The 26,625-nt window shown below is 40.0% G+C and overlaps 1 protein-coding gene across 4 annotated transcripts in view; it reads right to left on the minus strand.

The window, feature by feature from the left end:
• Positions 1-283: 283 nt before the first annotated feature.
• The window catches only part of SNX27 (sorting nexin 27), a 64,810-nt gene continuing 38,468 nt past the window's right edge, over positions 284-26,625 (minus strand). For 3 of the 4 annotated variants that reach the window (XM_036118750.2, XM_078072434.1, XM_078072435.1), the window contains 10 exons: positions 24,710-24,902; positions 23,217-23,281; positions 21,393-21,497; positions 16,089-16,167; positions 14,319-14,482; positions 12,001-12,090; positions 5,918-6,067; positions 5,476-5,604; positions 5,004-5,063; positions 284-4,106 (listed from right to left, as the gene is read on the minus strand). In XM_036118750.2, coding sequence (XP_035974643.1) covers positions 4,059-4,106; positions 5,004-5,063; positions 5,476-5,604; positions 5,918-6,067; positions 12,001-12,090; positions 14,319-14,482; positions 16,089-16,167; positions 21,393-21,497; positions 23,217-23,281; positions 24,710-24,902 — 1,083 coding nt within the window. In that variant the 3' untranslated portion in view covers positions 284-4,058. The remainder of the gene's footprint in view (positions 4,107-5,003; positions 5,064-5,475; positions 5,605-5,917; positions 6,068-12,000; positions 12,091-14,318; positions 14,483-16,088; positions 16,168-21,392; positions 21,498-23,216; positions 23,282-24,709; positions 24,903-26,625) is intronic. The other variant, XM_078072433.1, reaches the window with a different exon arrangement.

Consider the following 26,625-nt stretch of genomic DNA (forward strand, 5'->3'; position numbering starts at 1 on the left):
TACCATGGATTTGGGGGTGGGGGGGCTGGCACAATCAACTCTGACATCTGAGGGAGGAGGAGGCATTTCCAAAGGAGCCACTGGAAACAGAACTTTAGGCGAGGGGCCTCCCAGCTTCTCTATCTCCTGCCCTCAAAAGACTGCCCCACTAGCTACCCGGGAGAACCACCTAGGTGTTCCTTCCCATTTTCAGACTGACCTTTCTAACTCCAATCTCAAAGGTCCCTCTTCACTTCTTCCCATGCAACCCAAAGGATGTGTAGTCTAGGAAGGCACAGACTACTTTCATCAATAAATCAATTTATTTAAAAGAATATGTTACAATTAATTACACTAAGTGACATTACCAAACAATTTTAGAGTGGTTAGCTCTAGAACAAGGAATGAAGAAACACTGTTAGCCATTATGTGTCTGTGTATTTTCTCTTCACATTTCTTAAATCACAAATAAAAAATACAAGATACTGCAGTGAAAATACAATTAGAGTTTCTCAAATAAATTAAAAGTATGCATGGCCTGGGGAAAACTGAAGCCCAGCTCACTGGCTTAAAAGGGGGGCATGATATAAAACTGGTGTCCAATTTAGCAATTGGCCAAGTGCCTTCAGCCCACAGCACTCCCCTCTTTGCTCCTACCCTTCCCCAGAACCCTAAGCATTCCCCACACTTGAGATTATTGCTGAGGAGTGAGCTGCTATCCTGGTATGAGTGAGGCCTGGCATGACGTGCTCAGGGCTAGGGGGAAGGGCAGGCAAGAGGTGGAACTGGAAGACAGGAGTTGAAGAAGCAAACCCACTGCCTCTCTTCTCTTCTGAGTATCAACAGTGTTGTCCTCCCTTCAAAAGGAAGCTAATGGGACACAATCAATCTGGTGAGGGAACCTAGCAGTATGCTGGGCTCCAACAGCCAAATGGTCTCTATGCTGAACTGATCCAGCCAGAGAGCACAATAGTCCCTCCAGGTCTGGAGACCTGAGTCAACCAGGATGCAGTCTCCTCAAGGAAACCTGCCTCTTAGGAGCCAGGCTGTAAGGTGGCAAATTCTGAGAGGAGAGAGAGGTGTCCCCTCCTGTCAATGCCCTGTACTGCTGCTCCAAGCACCAGGTTTGGAGCTACAAGAGGGGATAACCAAAGCTACCGGCCTGGGTGATGACAGGATGAAACTAGACAGGCCAGGCCTAGGAGCTGCCCTGAGCACACACCTGGGCTGAGCTTAGGCTGAGGGCAAGGGGAGGGCAGGAAAATGGAAGAGTAGAATAAAAATATAAAGAGCAGAGAGCCCAAAGCATGGCCCAAGGAAACCTTTCTGCAGGGACAGGTTTCTCAGGGCCTGCATTTTCTCCTGATCTGTACAAAACTCTGAGCTTTTACCAAAGAGGATAGAAACTGAGTAAAAGAGGGAAGGACAACAGGAGATCAGGAAGATCCTGCTGGCTCTGCTGGGGCAAAGCAGAGGGGAGGGGGAGCCCCTCCACTTCCCAGAGACAAACTGCAAAAGAAGACTGGGCAGAAGGCTCCCTGGGCACAACCCAGGACTAAGAAAGACAGCAGGGATTGGGGAGAGGAAGTATAGAGCAAGGGGGGAAAGGAGTGTCACACTAACACTGCTTCATGCAAAAAAGAGCTTGATCCTATGGAGCCACAGTGACCTCTGCCCTGGTCCAGGAGGCCTGCTGTGGGAGGAAGAGGGGAAGGTGCCGTCCTCCAGGGGCTCCCTCCTTCCCGCTCCTTGCTATAACTGGGTGCTTTGTTAGTGGTACAGCCACAAGTAGGGGCTGTTCCTAAATAGATTCTGCCCACAGGCCAATACCCACGGGGCCCTCGCCCAGTCTCCAAAGCACCAAGTGAATGAATGCTCTGCCACAAAGGGACCAGAGCAGCATCCACCCACTCCAAGGGGCCTCCATCCTACGGGCATCCCCCCACGTCTCACATCTCACAACGGGAGGTCAATATTTGGGATAGTGCACGGACTCCAGATTTGTTCATTCCTCTCCCACTCTGAGGGAATACAGGCAAACTGCTGCTATGTTTACAGTTTGAACAAAGCTGGCGCCAAAAGCCTCTTTAGCATTTTGGAGCGGGGAATCAGCATATCTTCCTTCTAGGGTCCTTTGGCTCATTATTAAATTCATTTAAGCCAAAAGAAGATAATCCTGTATCAAAGCTTTCAAACCTGGGATCACTCTCTGTAACATTAAACATTCAGCATCCCTACATTCTGTATTCTATGATTCCACCTAGATTTGAAGAAGGGGAGGGAAGACAGGTGTCCTGTATGATCCCACACTGTCCTGGGGCAAGCAGCTGCCAGGATTACAGGGTGAGAGAGAAAGAAAAGTGGCCTCACGACGATCTGCAAAAACAAGTTACCAAAAAAACTTCAAACCACCCCACCACTGCTCAGTAGAGTGACTAAACCAAGTATGGCTGCCTCCCAGTTAGACAAAGCAAAAGATGCCACCCAATGGAGGTTTTTGTTTAGAAGGTAGAGAAGGGAAAAAGAAAAGAAGGCTCACAGACGTGTTCCAGTTGCACCGGAGCCCAACCTCGAGCTCCCAGTGCAGTATCTCTAGAGCCTGGCACTGAGAGTGTTGCCCCACCTGGTCAGCCCAGCCCCCAGGTCCTGGGATACAGCTCTCAGGATTCAAAAGCTCAAACTGCAAGGTGAAATGAGGAGCTCTTTGAGGGACAAAAAGGTTTTTCTTCAGTCTCCTTTTCATTAAAAATTGAGATCCAACTCAAATCAACCATATTCCTACTGGTCCTTCCTGGGTCCTCGGCTGGCTTGGATGGGCACTGGTTTGGTTGGCACAGACCACTGACTCATTCCAAGTTTCCCTAAGGCCTTGGGGATACTGTCAGGTCCCTCCCCAACAAGGCTCTTTAAGGAAGTCACGGAGAATGTAATTGGTTATGGGTGGTTATTGGTCAGGAATGGATAGGGAAAAGCTTAGGTACTTAGGGCATTTCTTCCTTCTTTTCCCCTAAGTCCAATCTTTGTGCCTAAAGGTATTGGCTTTAACTCTGGTCCCTAGTACTCTGCCTGCTTCAGAAACGGCAGGGAAATGGGAAATTACAACCACGAAGTGTTTCAGGTTCCTGTGGCATCAAGCTCCTGAGCTGACCCTCCCCTCCATTCTAGGTCAGTGGAGGGTGAGCATTCAAGGGGCCCTCGGGAAGTGAGAAGGAGATGTGGATGGAATGTGGCTAGAAAGCCATGAGTGGAAGAGAGAGATGGACCAGGAAAGTTGTCTTGGAATCAAAGACCACACCAAGTCTTTAGACTCTCCCTGCAGATCTGCAAGCCTTGCTACCCTTCAGAAACACACCTCTTTCTCCTCCCCAGCAGCCTCCGTGGAAGATAAAGAAACTATGCTCCTTGCTCCTCAGACTCTACAGCAACCCATGAGCCAGAATCTTCACTCAATAAAAAAAGGGGGGAAAAAACCCAAGCAGGTTGTAAACTTTTCGAGTCCTTCATGAGGAGAGGTATTTTCCTGGTAAAATATTTTTTTTTCCTTTTTAAAGTTTGTTTCAAAATAAAGAGAGCAAGAGAGAAGTCATGAATTCTAGTGAAAGGTGTGTAAAAACACAAGCTAAAAAAGGTACTGCCATCAATATGAAATTTAAAAAGAAATATATATATGTATATACGTGCAGCTAATTTGTGTATATATAATTTTTACATACATACATATATATGTCTGAACAGTGCAAATGGATGGAGTTCATAGTTCCAGTTTTAAAAATATAGTACAAGGAGAGTCTGTTGGTATGAGGCCCAGGTGAAAGGACAAAGATACCTTTGGCGCATTGTTGGGCTTATTTTCCTGTCTTAACTCAGCTGACTCCTGGTGCTGACCAATCTGTCATTCTCTACCAGCTCAATTCCAGAGACATGAAATTCAGAGGGATTATTAATAGTATTTAGTTTAGGGCTTTTGAACATAATGACTTTTTTCCTTTTTCTCTTCTTTTGTGTTAATGGTTACTCTGTCTGACACAGGAGACGAAAGGGGTGAGAGGATGAGGGTGAGGAGGAGGGGTGAGGAAAGGCTAGGTGGCCACATCCCTCTGCTGTGACCGCGCCATCTGGAAAATGTTCTGAAAGGGAAACAGAGAACAGTCACTGGGAAGCCTGAGGTGTCTGCATCTCCTCCCACCTGGTGGCCACCCTCAGACAGAAAGAGAAAAATATATGGCTAGATGACTCCATCTGATTGGCCTCCACCTCTGCTATAACTTCCCACCTAGAAGCACAGCCTTTTAGACCCAGAAAGGAGCTTAGATATTAGTTATCTGGTTCAGCTTTCCCATTTTATAGATAAGAAAAGACAAGAAACCTGAGATCTAGGGAGGCTCATTTGCCCAACGTTGCAGGGAGGAAAAAAGCTGGGACAAAATCCTGATCTGATTCTCAGAGCCCAATGTTCTTTCTACTATACCAAGATTATAAATTTTTATAATCCTGACTTTACCTTCTGAACTTCAGAAACATTGTCTTTGAGAATCAGTAGCAAATTATTCAGAATCTTCCAAATTCTGCTCCAGCACTGGCAAATATGGACAGCAGTAAAACAGGAGCAGAACCCTTCCCACACATATGCATTCTTGGTTCGCCCAGACAGGTTCTATCACGACTTGTCTAGTCAGAACAGCTAAAACTGAGGACAGCTGCCCTTTTGGGTCAGGAACAACATAGGCAGTGATTTGATTAAAAAACAAAAACAAAACCACAGCAGAGGAGGGACCATGAAGTCATGGGAGATGGAATAGCCTACAGCCAATGGCTACACACAGACAAAAGCAGGGCTTCTTTTGCACAGTCTATTCAGCCTCCAAAGGCTGGAAGAATAACCTCTCTAGAAGAATAAACAGTCTCTAACTAATATTCCTATGAAGACTGAGATGGAGGTGAAGGTCCCAGGTATTTGGCCACAGGCCTATCACTTCAAACAAACAAACAGATAAAAAAGTCAATTCAAGATTGTTTAGAATTACCTCTTTTCTCCACTTGAGCTCACAGAACACCCTTTCGAAGCATTCATGCATATAATTAAACTGAAAAACAAAAACAAAATAGCAACACTGACTTCTCAAGATCAGGCACCACAGGGCCATGCCTTTGAACTCCTGCCCTGTTACCCCACCTCCCAAACTTGCTCAACCTAGAGAAAAACCCTGACAAGCACCACAAAACAAAACAAAACAAACAAACAAATAAACAAACAAACAAAACCCAGGCCTGGTTCATCTACTTTTCTCTGGCTCCTTCTAGTGGTAGTTGTGAGTCAAACGGGATGTGAAACTGCCAATCCTAGTCAGTCCTCCAGGAAAGACAGGAAGATAACCTGGGGCTCTAGGGTTCAAAAAACAACTGCTACCTCTATAGCTCTCCCCATTTATGCATTCAGCTTGAGAACTTCAAATCCAATCTACTTTCCCCAAGACAGTTTCCCTGTCTACCACTCACGTATGGTGTGAAGATTTTAACCCATCGAGGCTTCTTCTCTCCTCGGGCATATTCAAAGCAGAAGGCCATTCCTTCTTCATCTGTATCCCATCGCTGCATCTCGTCCCATTCAAACGCTATTACCTGGTTCTAAACAACCGAGAACAAGAGCGTTAAGTCCGAGAATGCTGGGGAGCTTAGCTAGGATGGTTCTGAAGCAGACAGCAGAAGTGAAATGAGTGAGATGTCTGCATCATTTTAAAGAAAAGACTTTGACAGAAGAGTAAGAGTCAGTGTGAGGAGCCAGGAAGGTAAGGATTAGTGTGGATCCAGTGCCAATTTACCTACCCCATCAAAATAGCTTTGATTTCATCTCCCCTCCCAACAGGAACTAAACCCCAGCAAGTGAGTGAGCAATTGTGTCCCTAGTGCTCCCAGCCCCAGCCCCATGGCGAACTGTCACCTCCAGCTGTCCTTCTTCAGTGCAGGCATGCAGTTTAAAGTGCATGATGCTAATGGCTGTGATGACATGTCCCTTCCTCCTGGAGTCACAGGCACAGTGGGGGAAGATGATTTCATTGTAGCCCTCACAAGTCCTTAGCATGTTGAGGTACTAAAAAAAAAGGAAGGCAAAAAACAGTGTTACTGTAGTATTAAACCACCATGAAGAGAACTCTCACCCAGCAACCTGAAGACCATGCTCTGGTCTCACACCCAGCCCTAAGAAGAGCCAGGACTCCGAGCAGATCCTTTGCTCCACTTCCAGCTTCTACCTTCGTACTTCCAACCCCATCTCCTTTCTCTACCCCGTAAGTACACAATGGAGCCAAAAGAGGCGCTCTGTGTAGAGGGGGACTCACAATGCCATTAAGTCTGCCTCTCCTTTCACTTGCCTCTGGGATGGGAATCAAACCGATCTGCATGATTAAGGAAAGGGAGCTCATGTCTCCTCCCAAATCAAAAGTTATAAGGATCTCTGTGAGGAGGAGTAAGCTACCCCACATCTCATACTCATAACATGTTTAAGCTGAAAGAGACTGCTAAAGGTAGGCCCAGAGTCTCCCACAGGAGACTTGCTTAAGGTCACAGGTGGAACAGTCAAGATTAGAAGCCAGGTTTAATTTCTTGGCCACTGGTCCTTTCTCTATTGCCGCTAGTCCCCAGATCAGTGTCACCACCCCCTGGTGTCCAGTACCTATACCTCCTTAAAAAGCACGTGGACCAAACTGAGTGGCATATACAACCCTCAGAGGTACAGTGCTACAGGACTGATTCAGAAAGGACTCCAACTTAGCTCTTTGTCCTTTCCCCTCTACAATGAAAACTGGCCTCTCTTTCACTCAACTCACTATTTTGAGTTAAGAGGGGAGAGTAAAAGAAGAGTGGGAAGGAAAATAGAACAGAAATAGGGAAAAGATGATTTAAAAAAAAAGAGATGCATGTACTCTGACCCAGTTTCCTCTCAGGGACTGACTAGGAAATAAGCAAAGAGCCTTGAGTCCCCACACACAGGAGAACAGAGCACACTGGGGACATGCAGGGAGTGCTGGAAGGAAGACAAAGGCACAGCACACTAGCTGATCTACACTAGATGGGCAGGGAGACTGAACACACTGCAGAGTCGCCTTCTGCCTAAAAAGAGACAAACGGACCTAGGCACAAAAAGGACCCTGGGCAACCTGTAGCTCTGGTACCAATGAACGGCACCAAGACCATTGCTACTGCCCAGAGACTGTCTAGGAAGACCTAAAGGTCCACAGAAAAAAATCACACCACATGCTCCCTTCCCTACTTTGTATTTACTTCTGTTTAGGTATAATGGCAACTTCGAAGGGGAAAATTATAAAATGACAGCAAGAACACAGCGACAGGAAGTACCACAATACCTGATTTGTGTCATTTTTCTTTTCTCATTTCTCCTTCCTTTTATCACCCTACTCCATCCCCCTATCTCATCATCCTTCCTGTACTAGGGATAAAAGTAGATACTGCTTGGCCCTGCCATTAGCACTATGAGCAAAAAGATATCTCTGGGCACTAAACTTTGGTAGACAGGACAGGCAGTGCCATGGAATAAAACTCTTCTGGCGTTATAAGCAGAAACAAAGGTTGGGACAGGAAGCAAGTACAAAGAGTGGTCAAGAGCCTGGGCCCAGACTACCCTTGGCTTGAGTCCTGGCTCCATCACTTCCTATGTCACCTTGGGCAAGGTACTTGCACTCTAGCAAATTACTAAATCCCAGGAGCCTTAGTTTCCTCTCCTGTGAAAAGGGAAATAGTAATAGCACCTACATCACACAGTTACTTGTGACCATTCAAGTATTTAGCATAGTACTTAGTACATAATTAGGTATTCAATAAATGATAGCTTAAAAAAATAATTTTAAAGGCTCCATTATCCTTAGCCAGAGGGCTAAACTATTTTCTCTCTCAGGAATGCCCTGTGAAATGATGTATATGAATATTATTCTTAAAAACTCCAGGGGAGGGGCGCCTGGGTGGCTCAGTCGGTTAAGCTACTGCCTTTGGCTCAGGTCATGATCAGCGGGAAACCTGCTTCTCCCTCTCCCTCCGCCTGCCGCTCCCCCTGCTTGTACTCTCCTGCTCTCTCTCTGTCAAATAAAGTCTTTAAAAAAAAACAAAACTCTGGGGGGAAAAAGCATGTGCGTGAGACAGATGAAACATGAACAGCAGTGGAAGGTTGCTGAAACTGGGTAATGAGTACATGGGGGCTAAATGTACTATTCTTCCAACTTCTTTGGAATATTTGAATATTTGAAATATTCTACAATAAAATATTAAAGGGAAAAGAAGAGTGCCCTGCAAGCAGGCCTGCAAGCGCTCAATCCACGGCATCCTCCTAACACAGTCATGGGAAAGTCTGCATGCTCAGTAAGCAGCAAATTCTGCTCAAAGGTGCTTAGGACCTCTGCAAATGCTGGAAGGTGTCACGCAGCCTTGGGACTGGTTCTGCTCACATTCTTTACCAAAAGAGCCTTACATATAACACATTTGCTGAGATTTCTCCTCTTTGAGAGGCACCACTATTATTTTAAAAATATTTCTGCCATATTCCTAATAGGGAGCTTTATTTTATTTCTTAAAAAGAGAAACATGTAGACAAAGGGAGGGATTAGGAAAAGCCATCAGACGAGGCATGGAGCTATGCATACCCTGACCTCTCTCTGTGACCTTGTATGAATTACTCTGCCTGGGGGCTTCCCCTCTGCCATCTGGGAATAAAGGCCAATGCGGCCAGCTTCTGTCCCTGCTACAGGGAAAAACACATGCTCTGAAGCCAGACAGAAATAGGTTCAAATTTTAGTTCCACTTCTGACAAGCTAAGTGATATTAAGTCAGAATCTTCATCTCTCAGACTCTACTTCTCCACACCCCTGCACAGTTATTGTAAGGAGGAAATGAGAATGTGCATATTGTGCCTAGAGCAGTACCAGGCACACTCTATGTGCCCCTCTCTCTCACCTTTGAGTCAAAATGCTGATTTATCCCTCCATATTCAAGAATGTAGTTCTTGAAAGCAAAGGACCTTTAGGGGACTTTCTAATGGCATTAAGTTCTAAACATAGCCTGAATGGAAACTAAGGGCACCTGTGGCCTTGGTATGACGACAGAGGTAAAATCTCATATGGGAAATGTAAGGTTTTCAGATTCTCAGGTCAGGTAGTATTTCTCAGCTTTAGGCAAATCTCTACACTCCTAGATTTGCACAAAGTATAAAGATATGAGCTGTCCTCTGTATTTGGAAAACAAGGGAACTTACAGATGTTTAAGAATTTTGGAGTATTTTGTCAAGAGTCTACGTGATAGCTGGCAATCCAAATATTCCCATTTTATAGAAAAGAAACTAAAACTGAGAAGTTGTTGAAGGTCTCACCGTGATTTGGCAACTAATAGTAGTGATTTGGCCTAATGTTGGGCCTATCAACCATATTAAGTTGCTATCAAGACACATGGGATCAGAAGGGCCCATCTGAGTGGGAAGTTTCAATGAATTGAACCTGACCACTGGGTAGACTAATGTCTTTGAACACTAATACTTGAATACATGAAATTACACTTGAACAAAATTCATGCTTTTCAACCTTTGGTGGGATTTTATTTAAAATCTAATTGCAATATTATAGGGCTAGTACTTACTTGTGGCACTAGGTTTTCAAGACAACAGAATTCCATAAACGTTTAAGCATATCTTATACTCAATTCCAATGATCCAAGGGGGAAAAATCAACTGTACTCGAGGTTTGTTGTTGTTGTTGTTGTTTAAGATTCATTTATTTATTTGAGAGAGAGAGAGAGAGTGTGCACAGGTGAGCGGGGGGGGGGGGGGGGCCAGAAGGGGAGGGAGTGAGAGTCCTAAGCAGAGGCACCCATGCAGGCCTCGATCTCATGACCCTGAGATCACGACCTGAGCTGAAATCAAGAGTTAGATGCTTAACCGACTGTGCCACCCAATCACCCCTGTATTCAAGTTCTTAACTGAGTGATTACAAGATACAAATTTGAGTCTAAAAGTAATTTTGTAATAGATTACCAAGCTTGTTAAATTCAGATCTTTTATATTTTGCCATAGGACAACCCAAACCTATTTAAATATTTTTAGTACCTTCTACTGTGCCTGGCACACACTTGGTAATCCACAAATATTTGTTGTCGAATGCACAAATGGAAGATAGTGTGTCTGGAGTACTACATGTACAAAGAAACAATATGTATTCCATACTGAAATTATCAGAAGCCCTTATGAAAGTACTTTGATTTGTTCTTTGGCAAAGGCAAAGAAGTATTTCAGAGGCTGATAGTCCTTTAGTAGTTGGTCCTTTTCACCAAAAAGATGCAGATGTGTTGGTCAGAATCACGCATTAGTATAAAGAAGACGATGCCATGATCTTAAAGAACAGGTGGAAATTGAGTTGGTTTTTTTTTTTTTTAAGGTTTTATTTTTTTGAGAGAGAGAGCAGGGGGAGGGTCAGAGGGAGAGGGAGAAGCAGACTCCCCACTGAGCATGGAGCCCGACAACACGGCGGAGGTGGGGGGGCCCTCAACCCCAGGACCCCAAGACCAGGACCTGAGCGGAAATCAGATGCTCAACCAACTGAGCCACCCAGGTGCCCCAAAATCGAGTTTTAAAATCCTGTCTCTCACATAGTAAAATTCCCTTTACCAAAATTCTGCCAAGAATTAATTCTGTTTAAAAGATTTTTGTGTTGTCTATTTTAGCCTGTTGGCTATGCAGAACATTGGTAAATGGTTCCCTGATCTCTGGCAGTTTTCTAAGACAAACAGATTTATTACTTTTTGTCATTTAAGCGATAAAATAACTATCCCAGCTAGATAAAAGATTATGGGCTGAGTTTAATGGCTGACTTGTTTGTATTCTTATTCCAACCCAATTAGTTTAGAAAGATAATATTCCCTCATAAAAAAGTGCACACACAGAGGGTACAAAAGAAATTCAGTGATCAGCATCATCACCAATGCAATAACTGTCTTGTGTGAAATCATGAAAAACTGTAATTGGAAAACTTTCAACTATATGTGAATTTGCCAAGAAAGAAATTTTAAAATGCTATGAATGAAATTTTATGTAAGCATTCTTTACAAATTTTACTTTTGACAATTTCCATCCCTGTGTTTATGGCAGGTACAAACTGAAAACTCATTTTAAAACATTTAAGGAATATTGTAGGCAGCCGCTCTCCAACAGAACTTTCTGTGATGATGAAAATGTTCTGTATCTGAGCTGTCCAACATGGTAGGTATTAGCCATATGTGGCCACTCAACTTGAAATGAGGCTAGTGCACCTGAGGAATCGAATTTTAAATTTTATTTAATTTAAATGAGTTTAATATTAAATTTAAATAGCTACATGACGCGAGCAGCTATTGAATCAAACAGCACAGCTCTAAGATAGCACACTAACCAAAGGCACCACTGAGCATATATGTTTTAAGCAACTGCAGAGAAGAAGTTATAAAAACAAATAATTTTGCAATTGCTAAATCACAAATAAAATAATTTTTTTTCCAAACATTTGAGAGAGAGAGAGAGAGCAGGAGTGTGCGGGGCAGGGGAAATGGGCAGAGGGAGAGGAAGAGAGACAATCTCAAGCAGACTCCCTGCTGAGTGCGGAGCCCTACACAGGGCTTGATCTCATGACCCTGAGATCACGACCTGAGCCAAAATAAAATAATTTCTAATGTTAAAAATCTGAATATCAACTCTTCGAGAACTGATACTTACATATTAAATGTTCTCCACATCTTTTGTTTTAGAACTTTTTATCAAAAAAGAATACTGTTTATTGTCAATAATAAAGTTAAATACCCACATGTAGCAAAATATCCTCTTATATGCTAAATGGAGGAACATAATGGGCATTACATGAAGGCCTATATCCCCCTCCTTTTTTTTAAAATTAATTAAGCCACTGACCAGTTGTAACATCTTTCAAAAATGACTGGAACAACATGTTTAAGAGATTAGAAGAGGTGTTTTATAAAGAGATTATGGGGACATAAACCTACCATGACCATTTTCCTTTGTTCATACAGCTTCTGTAATTGGTAGGACTTTTCCTCTGCTTTGATATAACCTTTTTTCACATCATCAACAGCCTGTCACCAAAACAAGGGCAGAGAAGAAAGGAACATCAAATTCATTATCAAGCATATTCTTGATAAAAATAAAGAGATACAGATTCCTTTTCAGAACAACTCTTATCCATCTGGACCATCATCATCATCACCAGTGAACTCTGCCACAAGGATATATTTATTGGAATAAGTAGCATTTAAAGAGTGCCCAATATGTGCTCAAGAATTGTTCTAGGCACATGAGGGATCTTGTTTCTCCTGTTAAGAGATTTAAATTCCAGTTAATTTATACAGGTTGAAGCTATTAGAGAACACTGAAAAATACTATATAATTGTTAAAGATAACAATGAGGTAGCAAAGATGTATGGTACAGATAGTAAGTGATACACAGTAAGAACAGCAGAGTTTTTTGCTAATTATAGTTATCAGGGAAAACTTGGTTGGACCCCAAAGGTTAGGCTGAACAGAAAAAACTACAAGTGGAAGTCAGGAAACAGGAATGCATCTGAGCTTAAATACATTCGGGAGACAGATCTGCCTGATTTAAAGAAAGGGTACGTGTCAGGGGACAACAAAATATAATGCTGGATGGGTAAGTTAACAGATTATGAAGGATCCCAGAAAACAGGCACAGAAATTTAGACTTAAGGACAGCACTAAGGACTACTGGAGCTAAAATAAGCAATAAAAATTTGTGTTATTTTTAAAAGACAGACTGATTTGTATATGAGTGCCAAATGAACCAAGCTACAGAGAGAATGAAATAAGGGAGACTGATGATGTTATGGTGCTTTAAGCATGAAGTGAAACAAGATTGTAAAACTAGGGTGGTAACAACTGGAAGACAGGAAGTGATAAATCTGGGATCGTACATGGACAAAAACCCCCAAAAGGACCTGATACAGGCATGAAGGTATCTAGGTATAATATGCTTATTCTCAACTACTCCTGGTTCAGCTATACGAAATATGCGTCCCCTTCCCAACCTCAGTCTATCCCAAGAAAAACTTTAAAAATCTAATAGAAGGGAAAATTCATCTCTGGGAGAGAAAAAAAAAAGGAAGGAAAAGAACAAACAGAATCACTTGTCCAGGGTATTCAGAATCCAATCTCAGTGATTTGCTACAAGGTCGACTTTTGTAGGCACCAGGCTGGGGCCACTTGAACCTTTACCAGAAGACTGCTGATTTCTTTAAGGTAAAAATCATTCCCCATAGCCTTTTAAGAGAAAATATTTACATAACATAATGAGTTCAGAGTTGAAGTCAATAAACCATTTCAACTTCTAGCTCTGTCACCTAGCAAAGTACGCTTGAGTATGGGTATGGTTATGGTACATAGTGGGAATGCCGGAGGAAATGGAGCTAGAGTCTCATCTTCTATAGGGGGAAATTAAGAGATACTGCTTGAATCTAAAAATTCAAGTAGGAGCAATATAACCAAGTCATAACAGAGACATGGAAGTAAATATAAAACAAAACAAACAACAAACAAAAGCTAAAGGGGGTGAAAATGGTTGTCTGGGGGAGCGGAGATAAAGATAAGTGGAATAATTAATACTTTTCCTAATACCTGTGTAGAACTATTTGATGCTTTAAACTCTATGTATGTGTAATTTTGAAGAAAAGTTTTTTAATAAGTACATAGCCATATGCTCATTTCCTGTTGTTTAAAAAAAACAATAATAAATTTATTCTTGGGGCACCTGGATGGCTCAGTCGTTAAGCATCTGCCTAGGGCTCAGGTCATGATTCCAAGGTCCTGGGATCGAGCCCCGCACCAGGCTCCCTGCTCTGCAGGAAGCCTGCTTCTCCCTCTCCCACTCCCCCTGCTTGTGTTCCCTCTCTCGCTGTGTCCCTCTCTGTCAAATAAATAAATAAAATCTTTAAAAATAAATAAATAAATAAATAAATTTATTCTTAACTCCAGGACATCTTTACTTCTTAAACTTATTTATCTTCTGTTAAATAGGATAGAACATTTTATTTTATTTTTTTAAAGATTTTATTTTTAAGTAATTTCTACATCCAACATGGGGCTCGAACTCACAACCCGAATATCAAGAGTTGCATCTTTTACTGACTGAGCCAACCAGTTGCCCATGATAGAACATTTTAAAAATGTAACTTAACTAAGATCCAGGAGGCAAAGCAATTTATCCAAGGAATTCACACTGGATTGTCAAATTACATACTACATATAAGCAGAAAAAGAAATCAGGCCTTTCCAGGAAGATCACTTCACCTACCTGATGAAAAAAGTAGGTAACAGCAAGGTCATTGTCATTTAAGAGGATTTCTTCTTCGGTGGTAAAAAGCCACTTTCGAATGGTTAGGCAGGTGCCTGGCACAGCTGATGTGTAATTCTGGACGTAGAGTTTATGAGGAAATTCATTAGGTGCCAGCTTACGTACTGAAGAGAAGGCAAAAAAAAAGAAAGAAAGAAAGCTAAAGTGAAAAGATATGTAAGGAATTTCCTCAGCACAAACTGTGTAAAACAGATTAAGAATGGCAGGCTATCCTTAACCAGAACATTGGCTTAGAACCATCAAGTAGCTCTGCTATGGGACCACAAAATAACCATTTCTCTAGCCAAATCTATCCCTTCTAACTATGACTATGGCCAATCGAGCCTCAAACTGACGGAAATCTATCACTTGTAATGACGCGCCCTTGAACTAATATGTTGACTGTGCAGACAGCATCTATTCCAAAGTCAATTAAAATATCTTATCCATTATCTGGTAAGTTACAGCAATGTCCACTGAACATCATTAATGCAAGCCTCTCCTCTTACCCACCCAGCTCTGGTGCATTCAGTCTCTCATGTGGCAATTCTCAATGAACTGCTTCTATTGTTAAGAACTGAAAGGCTCTCCCCACTCCCTACCCCCAACTCTAAGACATTCATCAAAGTGAAAAGTATCTTCTCAGTAATGTTTCTTCCTCTTCCTAACAAGGCACAGCAGGATAAAATACTATTGTGTTTAATTTCTACGTTACTTTTCTTTGGAAAGGCTCAGAGTTTTCTTCTCTTGATGTTTACTTGACTTTGTAACACTGCAAAAAGAAAGATTTAATATTTCCCATTTTATTTGTTAACTAAAGCTTAGAAAAAAGGGGTAAGATTAGAATCCAAGTACCGTGGTTCTCTAGCAATCCTCTGTAACATTTATATCTGCTCATTAGACCATAGGGAGTTGGGAAGATGAAGAGTAATATGGAGATGGCTGCTTCAGGGGGAATCAACCTTGTTATACCTTGACCAGGGATGGCAAGGTGACCCAAACCTACCAAACTCTCCCCCTTTCTGGATGAGGAGGGTGGGATCAATCAATATCTGTCATTTCTGGCCTTAGCCCCATATATATATGATGTAGAAAAGACCCATAAACTATAGGAAATCTATGTCATTAACAGCAAGCACTCGGACTTCCTCCCCTTTGTGATCTCAGTGCAACCAATGTGACCAGCATCCCTAGCTTTTATAAAATAACATATGAGAAACTTCCTGTCACCATGCAATAAAATTTCCTAGAAAGAGAATATGGAAAATTAAATACATGCACTAAAGCAAAGGTTTTTAAGAAATGTATCTCTTTTCTAACTCCTGAAAATAAAAAGGTATTCTTAATTATCTACAAAAAGCATAAAAGTACACTAAAACAAGTTGTGGCTAAATGGAATATCCTTCTTTTGGCTATTTCATTGGAATATATTAATTTTGAAACTCTGATTTTAAAAAACATCATGAAGTTATCAGTGCTAGGTATAAGTATGTTATACTTACAAAAGAGGAAAAAGGATCTACAGTGATCAGACACCCTTTTGACTTGGGCTTAATAGGATCTGCCTAGTCTGCTTGTGGGAGACAGTCCTAATGAGTGGGATTTCCCCTTCTGCAAGCTCTTATTCTCCAGGCAAACAGTTTCAGTATGACAGCTTCTGGGAGCTTCAGTCTGATAGTATTAGAATAAAATACCCTCAAACAAAACTTAAATTAGCCGACTGGCACTTACCAAAGGAATGATTGATCACTTCAAATAAGGCAAAGTAATTCACCGTCGTACTGTCCATGCCAACCTTTGCTGCAATAGCCTATAGTGTAAACAGAATAGATTCATTTTAGAGTAACTAAATCAAACAATACTTTGGGAAAAGACAGGTGTGTGCATGTGCAAGGAGGGAAAGGGAGGAGTTTTGCTATCTTGGTTTCACATAAACTAAATTCATCGTCTATAGCTATTCTTCTTTTTATGTATGTGTACATGCACTCATGCACACATATGTATGAAATAAAAGGGAAAAAATATACCTGCATTTGACCCAGTTATGATCTCTAAATATGATTTCCCCCTCCAATTCAAGCTGGTAATAATCTCTCCTTAAATATCATCTTTTCTCTCTGAAATATGATTTCATCCCACGAAGAAGGTCTTTTTTAACACCACTTATAAGTCATGTGCTTGATAAGAACAGATCTTAAGAAGAAAATAAATTCTTAAATATCCACTCTCACACATTTAACCTACATTTAATACAGGCTGTTAACAACAAAATCTGTATCTTTGGTTCTTGAGCTTAAAAGAGTTTGTCAATTTTGTTCATGCTTCAAAATTATTCTTATTTATTTTTTGGACGATCCATGCCTCAGCCTGGGGACCTCCATTTCCTAAGAATTATCACCATGAGTATCTATATGAAAAGAGTAAAATGTTGGGACAACAGAGGAATATTAAACAAGTATTAGGGGGACGCCTGGGTGGCTCAGTCAGTTAGGCGTCTGCCTTCAGCTCAGGTCATGATCCCAGGGTCATGGGATTGAGTCCCACATCAGGCTCCTTGCTCAGCAGGGAGCCTGCTTCTCCCTCTACCCGCCACTCCCCGTGCCTGGGCTCTCTCTCCTCTGACAAATAAATAAAATCTTTAAAAAACAAAACAAAACAAAAACAAGTATTAGTCCTTACTTTCTAGGAGCTCATATGACAACAAACAATTGAAAGACTCCACGTGCAAATAAATGAAAACTGAAATTACAAACAGAAGACAACAAAACTCAAAAAACACAAAATAGTACCACAATTCTTTTTCAAGATCAATCCTAATATAAATAAGGTATTAACTGAACAAGATAAAATTGTTAAATACTAGTGTCTCAGTAAACCAAATATAATTATATCCTTCTTCCCAGATCTATTCACATATCAAACAAACCTAAGTTCATCCCTGATGTGAGATAGAAACTGGAGATTATAAATGTTCTAAGTCACCATTCTACACTGTACTGAACAGAAACTGAAATGCTTTCAAGGTTTGGAAAATGGCTGGGGCGCCTGGGTGGCTCAGTCGTTAAGCGTCTGCCTTCGGCTCAGGTCATGATTCCAGGGTCCTGGGATCGAGCCCCCGCATGAGGCTCCCTGCTCAGCGGGAGGCCTGCTTCTCTCTCTCCCACTCCCCCTGCTTGTGTTCCCTCTCTCACTGTCTCTCTGTCAAATAAATAAATAAAATCTTTAATTAAAAAAAAAAGGTTTGGAAAATGGCTTATAGCTACAAGTCTCAGGATGAGGAGAAAAGTGTCAAAAAAATAAATAAGTAATTGGCCTTGCTAGAGAAATACTGGGGGGGGAAAAATACAAAACAAAACATCAGCAACTTGTAAAATTAACATGTTCCTTGCAATCACTGCACCATTTTGTAATTTCAGCAGTACCTCAAATTCTGCACATATCCTCTGCCATGGTATATAGTACATGAGTAAATGTATAGGGAACAGATTTGTTTCTTTGCTACAAAGGAAAAATAAATATTAATATCCAGAAACCTGTCTCCCTGAAAGTCTTGATCAAATCAGGATTAAAGATAAACAAAAAGGCCTAGGGTGCCTGGGTGGCTCAGTCGTTAAGCGTCTACCTTCAGTTCAGGTCATGATCCCAGGGTCCTAGGATCAGCAGGAAGCCTGTTTCTCCCTCTCCCACTCCCCCCGCTTGTGTTCCCTCTCTCGCTGTGTCTCTCTCTGTCAAATAAATAAATAAAATCTTAAAAAAAAAAAAAACCAAAATGAACTATTGGAACCTCATCAAGATAGAAAGTTTTTGCATAGCAAAGGAAACAGTTGACAAACCCAGAAGACAACCTAAAGAATGGGAGAAGACATTTGCAAATATCAGATAAAGGACTAGTATCCAAAATATAAAGAACTTATCAAACTCAAGCCCAAAAAACAAATAATCCAGTCAAGAAATGGGCAGAAGACATGAACAGACATTTCTCCAAAGAAGACATAGACATAGACAAAGAAGGCCAACAGACACATGAAAAAAATGCTCAACATTGCAAGGCATCAGGGAAATACAAATGAAAACCACAATGAGATACCACCTCACACCAGTCAGAATGGCTAAAATTAATGATGTTGGCAAGGATGTGGAGAAAGGGAACCCCTCTGACACTGCTCGTGGGAATGCAAGCTGGTGCAGCCACTCTGGAAAACAGTATGGAGGTTCCTCAAAAAATTAAAAATAGAGCACTATTAGGTATTTACCCAAAAGATACAAATGTAGTGATCTGAAGGGGCACATGCACCCCAATGTTTATAGCAGCAATGTCCACAATAGCCAAACTATGGAAAGAGACCAGATGTCCATCAACAGATAAATGGATAAAAAAGATGTGGTATATATATATACAATGGAATATTACTCAGTCATCAAACAGAATGAAATCTTACCATTTGCAACAATGTGGATGGAATTATTATGCTAAGCAAAATAAGTCAGTCAGAGAAAGATAATTATCATATGATTTCACTTATATGTGGAATTTAAGAAATAAAACAGAGGATGGGGAAGGGAGGGAAAAATAAAATAAGATGAAATCAGAGAGGGAGACAAACCATAAGAGACTCTTAACTAAGGAAACAAACTGAGGGTTGCCGGAAGGGGGTGGGTGGGCTGATGTGGTAACTGGGTGATGGGAATTAAGGAGGGCATGTGACGTAATGAGCACTGGGTGTTATATACAACTAATGAATCACTGAACACTACCTCTGAAACTAATAATACACTACATATTAATTGAATTTAAATTAAATTAAATTAAAAAAAATATATATATATATAATTTCTCACTGAAAGAAACCAGGACTCCTGAGGAAAGTGGCTGATTCTAGATCTAGGATAAGAAATATACAAAGATGAGGCCAGAACATCTTGTTGTACCAAAAAGCAAGAGTGCTATTACAAACAAATAAGTGCATCAAAAGAATACAGAAGCAGACATGAAGGAGCTTCCACTGGTCAAAAATGGAACAATCTCAGCATCAAAGATAATATATGATTAAATCACATTAAATACCTAAAAACCCATGATACTAAAATAAAATAAAATAAAATAAAACAAAATAATTATCTCATTGGACATCACTGGGATCAACTAGGACACCAATTCTTTACTCTGACAATTGGCAATTAAAAAAAATTCAGTATTTGGGGGGCGCCTGGGTGGCTCAGTCGTTAGGCGTCTGCCTTCGGCTCAGGTCATGATCCCAGGGTCCTGGGATCAAGCCCTGCATCGGGCTCCCTGCTTGGTGGGAAGCCTGCTTCTCCCTCCCCCAATCCCCCTGCTTGTGTTCCCTCTCTCACTGTGTCTCTCTCTGTCAAATAAATAAAATCTTTAAAAAAAAAAAAAAATGTAGTATTTATCCTCCCTTTCCTACAAACTGTATTTTAGGGTAACTACATAGCCCTAGTTAATAAGGCAAAGTTCTTGGGCGCCTGCGTGGCTCAGTTGGTTAAGCGACTGCCTTTGGCTTCGGTCATGATCCTGGAGTCCTGGGATCGAGTCCCACATCAGGCTCCCTGCTTGGCAGGGAGTCTGCTCTCCCTCTGACCCTCCTCCCTCTCATGCTCTCTGTCTCTCATTCTCTCTCTCGCAAATAAATAAAATCTTAAAAAAAAAAAAAATTTTGAAAAAAAAATAAGGCAAAGTTCTTTACAGAAGAATTCTACCTAACAAATACAAAGAAATGACAGAATTAGAAAACCAGTACTTTGCAACCCTTAATGAAATCACTGGTTAAGGCAGCAATCATCAATAATACACTCATCTGATTACAGACCAATGGGAAATTTTACAATAGAGAGCCCAGGTTATCACCACCTAAACCCACTGATTAATCTTAGTATCACTAAAAGTGGGATAATCAGATATTGTATAACTCTGTTGAAAAGCAATAGGATATGTATATATATATATATCACCAATTATGAAGTATTCTTATTAAAAAAAGCTGAACCTGAACCTAATCGAGCCTCTAGAACAAACTTCAATTCACGCAAAATGTAAGTAGAAGATGGACATATTAAATGACACAGATAAAAGAAACAAAAAGATAAATTCAGAATGTGGGACACTGCACAACACAGACCCAATTTCTACAACAAACCAGTAACATGGAAATAAAAAGTTGGGGAAGGGAAGGGAGACTGCTTTATATTAAAACAAACATAAAAACCAAACCTCGTTTAGATCCAGATTTTACCAAACCAACTATAAAAAATCATTTTCAGACAGTTGGGAAAATTTGACTATGGATTTGTTATTAGTTAACGCCAAGGAAATACTGTTAATTTTTTAGGTCTGATAATGGCTTTGTGTTTATATAAGAAGAATGTCCTTATTTTTTTTAGAGATTTATACTGAAAATATACACAGGTCCAATAAAATGGAATTTGCTTTAAAATATTTAAACAAAGGGGCGCCTGGGTGGTTCAGTCGGTAAAGCAACTGCATTTGGCTCAGGTCATGATCCCAGGGTCCTGGGATCAAGCCCTGCATGAGGCTCCCTGCTCAGTGGGGAGTCTGCTTCTTGCCCTTTCTCTCCGTCTGCCCCTCTCCCCCTGCCCGTGTTCTCTCTTTCTCTGTCCCAAATAAATAAATCTTTAAAAAAAAAATTTAAACAAAGGAAAAGGAAAAAAGGATACATAATACAAATGTGGCAAAATCTTGATGATTATTAAATATGAGTGATGGAAAAATGGAGGTTCACTGTACTGTTCTGTTTTCATGTATGTTAAGTTTTTTACAATTAAAAAGGAGGGGGGCTAATCATACCTACTATGACCCAGGATATATACTGTACCTTTCTTTCAAGAAGGGCAAAGTACTTTCACATTAATAATAACATCAACAAGAGTAGCTAACATTTAATAACTTATTATATGCCAGATAAGTCCAAGCACTTTATATGTATTAACTCATTTAATCCATCTTTCCTTAGCTTTATCCCATCCAAAGTTGAGTCTACTTGTTCAAGTTTAATTTACCTGATATACTTGGTCTGTAGTACTGTTCTTTTTAACCCTGACTGTAACTGTTGTTCCATCTGGTAGTGCTACTCTCAGCTCTACGTCGGAGACACCATTGTAGTTCTGGGGGAAAAGACACAGAGACAGAATTTATCACCCAGCATATCCTTACTCTCCTTGTAACATGCTAGCTAAACAACAACCTAAACATGTGACAGAAAGCAAGTTCCAATGAAAAGGGGTAAAAAGAAACCTTAAAGTCAATACATTTTACAAGTCAGAAAGCTGACTTCAGGCTGCAGCAGAAGTTAACCTTTAAGATGAACAGGGAGGAAAGAAACATGTTAAAGCCAATGTGTTCACATTTCAAAACAGAACACTTGTGTGAAGCAGTCTAGGTCAAACACAGATGAGATTTTTGGCTTACTTCCAAACATTCAGAACTCACAAATGAGGAAAGAAAACAACTGAAAGCAATAGTTTTGACAAACATTCTCTGGGTTTAAATGGTCATGCACACTAGATTGGCTCAAGTAGTATCCTAAGTTCCTTTCTAAAGCCTGAAGTAATCATGATACCTTTGACAGGAAAAATGGGTGAAATGCAGGAATCTGAGTTAGTGTAATATTCAATTTTCTTCTAGAAAAGAGTAAACAATTCTTATCCCTTAATTCAAAAGATCCTTCTTTCTTATTGTTTTTGATGATTAATACAGTCCTCTAACAGATTTTTTTTTTTTAAGTAGGCCCCATGCCCAGTGTGGAGCCCAGCTCAGGGCTTGAACTCATGACCCTGAGATCAAGACTTGAGCTGAGATCAAGAGTTGGATGCTTAACCAACTGCCCATGTGCCCCTCCTCTAACAGATTTTTGACTCTAAGTTTTATTAGAGAGAAAACAACTATTTAAGAGCAAGTCGATTTTCATTTACCACTTAAAAAATATTCATCATCTAAAACCATCCTAAAAATTACTTCATTATAAGCCCTTGTCTGCAAGAAACTTAAAATCTAGTTGGGAAAATAAGACATATACATATAAAATAGTTAGTAGATAACACACTATTTAATATAGCAGCATTATGTATTCATTCTTCTACTCCATTAATATTTATTATGTACCTACAATATGCTGGACATTATGGTAAGGCACTGGGAATATAAAGATGACCAAGTTCTTGTTCTTGAGTTCTAATGTATAATAGCATGGTGACCAGAGTTAACAATACTGTATTGTATATTTGAATTTTGCTAGGATAGATCTTAAGTGTTCTCACCACACACACACACACACACACACAAGGAAAGAAAGAAAGAAAGAAAGAAAGAAGAAAGAAAACGGTAACTATGAGGTAATGGATATTTTCGCTAGCTGTGGTGATATTTCACAATGTATACATATATCAAAACATCAAGTAGTACCTTTCAAATACAGATGATTCTTATTTGTCAATTCTACCTCAATAAGACTGGAAAAAAAAAAAAGACTTAGCTCTTACCTACAGGTAGTTCACAGTCTAGTGAACTAAAAATATAAAGTGATAATTTGATTATATGTATAAAAAAATTAGAGAATGAGAGAGCAACAAGGTGATGATCGGGTGGTCCTGACTGCAAAAGTTCTTGGTGGAATGAAAAACCAATGACTTGAGTATCAGGGAAAGCGTCAAAGAGAAGGTGAACCTAGCACTAGGTCTTGAAAGGTAAGCAGGGTACAGAAGAAAGGGAAATTGAAAAACCAGTCATTTGGGGAATTTATGGCAATTCAATCTATAATCGATATCTTTATTTTCCCCCACAAGGAGCCAAGGGGTAAACAGTCACTAAAGGGAGTATTCACCTACCTCATCTGATTCTGATAGGAATTCCTGCATGATGTCACTCTCACCAATGACTCGTATTGAGCACACTGTAGAAAACAAAAATAGAATCTGGCATGAGGCCCTAAAATCAAGACTTTAAAGTCAAGAATATATCAAGGTTTAAGTGTAAATCATCAGTAGCAGGGAATGCAGAGGTAGGATGCCATTCCTGACACATGACATCTCAAGGCACAATAAACATTCATATAAATATGAATTAGAGGGGCGCCTGGTGGCTCAGTTGTTAAGCGTCTGCCAGGGTCCTGGGATCGAGCCCTGCGTCAGGCCAGTCAGAGAAGCATAAGTAGTTAAAACCACTTTGGAAAAAATGGGTAGGTAATTAAGTAGTAAGCTCAGGACATCTTCTCACCTCACTAACTTTAGCTTCAAAACAACCAAAAAAAAAAGGAAAAGAAAAAAAGGAAGGAAGGAAGGAAAGCAGGTAAGTAGCTAATTGTCTAAATATAACAAAGTTAATTTCCTGACACTCTCATGAGGATGTTAAGTTATACTGATGCTTTTACTTCATTTTATTAAAAAAAATTTATACCCTTTTTCATTTCCCAAGGGCTGTGTTTAGAGGCCATTCCATGTTAGGAAAAAAAGCTAAAAACAGATGAGGAAATCTCACTAACTTCTACAGGGGAAATAGATTTTTCTTCAGGGATAAGGCTTTCTACTAAAGTTTAAAAAAAATTCAACTAGGTCAATTAGTTCTTATACAAGGACACAAGGACACAGAATTAATAAATATCACATAAGACCATTATTCTATTAAATTAGTATTTTAAAAAAGGCCTGTTGCACAGCTGGCAAATTATATAACTCCATAATGTAGTGAAGCAAGATCTCTTCTCTGAGCCACAAAATGAACTATCTTATTCCAAAGATCTGGGTCATTTCTCCTTGCCTTTCCAGATAAGCAAAAGTTTTAGCATCCACATCCCACTTCTGATATACTATCTGGAAGTCCTGAGATAACAAGTAGGTTTCAATACTTCAACCTATAACCTGCTTAGATCAACAGGACCTTAGAATACCTACAACTTGGCACCTGTAAGAGGAAAAAGGAGTTTTCAAGTAGGATATGCCAGTGAACTGAGAATCATTTTAATAAAAATGTTTTAAGTACTGCCCACTTAGTTCCCAACTCAACTCAGCATGTTGATGAGTCTGTCTGTGGTTGCTGCCAAATAATATAACCCTATAAATAAAGGTCCCTAATGCATCAAAAACTAACTACGTATTTTTCTATTGTTGTTAAGTGCTCAGCAAGTCAATGAAATAGACAAATAATCCTTGTACTGGACATTTCAGTCTCAGCTTCAAAGCTCAGATCATTCAACACCAATGGTCAGAGAAATACGATTTACTTTCACTAGTTTCAGGAAACTTAGCTATGGAGTTTAAGAGTTGCAACACATACCTAGACTCCATGTCTACTTAAGATAGTAGAGTTTAATAGGCCAGTTTACCTTTTTCTAGATATTCTTCCAACCCCCGACGTCGGGCATCTAATTGCTGTTCTGATAAAGAGAATGGCCACTTCCCTGGAAGTCGGGGAAATGTAAAGTTGGCAAACTCTCTCTTCAGGTTCTGGTGTAGGATGGCAAACTCCCGGTACCGCTTAGAACACAGCTGCCTCCCTGCCATATAAACATTGTATACCTGGTGAGGGGAAAGAACAAAAAAAAAAAAAAAAAAAAGCCTACTTACTACAAATTAAATCACAGAATCATCTAAAGTCAAGCTCAGACAGATGCTGTGAGGTATATTCTGCTATGTACTTAACAGAGAATGTGTTCATGGTCACTGTAAAATAAGGCTTACTTTTAATAAATATGCCAGAAATGATATGTACAACAGAGTGCTACTCAAGTGGCCCATGATCTTATTTTTGCTATTAAAATTACCTCCAACACATTGTTTTAAATATCTTCAAAGGCTTTTAAGAGTGGATTTTATTTTCAGAAAGTTAGGTCATTCAAAGCCAATGTGGTAAACCTGTGAATGAACAAGCAAGAAAATTTGGAGATGTATAAAGTGAGGGTTGACTAGAAAGCAATGTGCCTGATATTTGTGTGTGGCCCAAACTTCAAAGGAAGTTCTAAAAATGATGTAATAGCATTTTGTTAGCAAAATGTTTTTGTTGCAAAAACTCCTTTCCTGAAGTCAGATATCTTTAGTTTTGTTCTTCCTTCCATCATTAAAACAGGGTTAACAAAAAGTTGAAGAATAAATGTATCCTAAGGACCACTTTGTAATTACAGAGAGTTAATAATCCTCATGAAGAAATGGTTAGAGATTTTTGTCTATTGTTCACAGATACATGCCAAGCTTCTAGAACAGGGTGTGGAACATAGCAGGCACTCAGTAAATATTTGTTGAATAAATAAATGAATATATGTGAAATTCCTGAATATGTACCCTCATAAAGGAAAGTAATAAAACATGCAATCCAAAAACATCTAATAATGCAAGTTACTTTGTATTCTCAGAACATAACAATGAGGCAGAGATGGAAAAACTGGCCCCAAATCACATTTACTGGTTTTGCAAAAATCATTCCAAATTTTAAATGGGCACAAAACAGATCATATACTCATGGAATCAAGAGTTAATCACTGAGGATGTATTGGCCAAAGCCTTTCCTTCAAAGCTCAAAAAGTATCTTTCCCATGCTTCTGTGATTTAGGAAGTATGAATTAAATACAAAAATAATTTATTAATTCAAGACTCCTCTTCCGTAACTCTCCGCCTAGGATTCCTCCCCCAATTAAAAGCAAAGCCTCTAATCACTATGAAACAGTCTCCAAGGATGTGTATGATCCCGATCAATGAGCTTTCTTCCTGTGATTATCACTCAAAGTTGTAATGAATCACATATATTATCAAGTATTCCCATCACTGCCTCTTGAAGTACAAATGCCTAAAACAGAGAACAGCATTCCCCTTAGACAAGACCACAGTTCTCTTGAGGGCAGGCAGTCTTAAGAAAGTCTTACTCAGTCAATCTTGTCTTGTATCCTTCCTTTTCAAACTAAACTATCCAAACTTCTCAATAACATCACCATTCCTTTGCTTAAAAAAAAGCAAGTCCGTAACACTATGGGTGATATATGTCAGCCTGTGTTCCTCATACTAGGAAGGAAGGGAGGGAGGTAAAACTAGTTAGTGACACTGCTGGTTCAAAGATATTCCCCAATATCTTTTTCCAAGGAAGAGTAGAGTAGGTCTTTGATAAATGCACATGAAGACTATAACTGCATTTCTTCACTTGAGTGATCTCAAGTCCAGTAAAACATTTCCTAGGGTAAAAAGAACGCTACAGCCTGAGAGGCTTTGTGATAATTTCAACAAGAAAACTGAAAAGTTGATTCAACTTTCAGTT

Source organism: Halichoerus grypus, chromosome 5, assembly GCF_964656455.1.
Source record: "Halichoerus grypus chromosome 5, mHalGry1.hap1.1, whole genome shotgun sequence".
NCBI classification, from domain to species: domain Eukaryota; kingdom Metazoa; phylum Chordata; class Mammalia; order Carnivora; family Phocidae; genus Halichoerus; species Halichoerus grypus.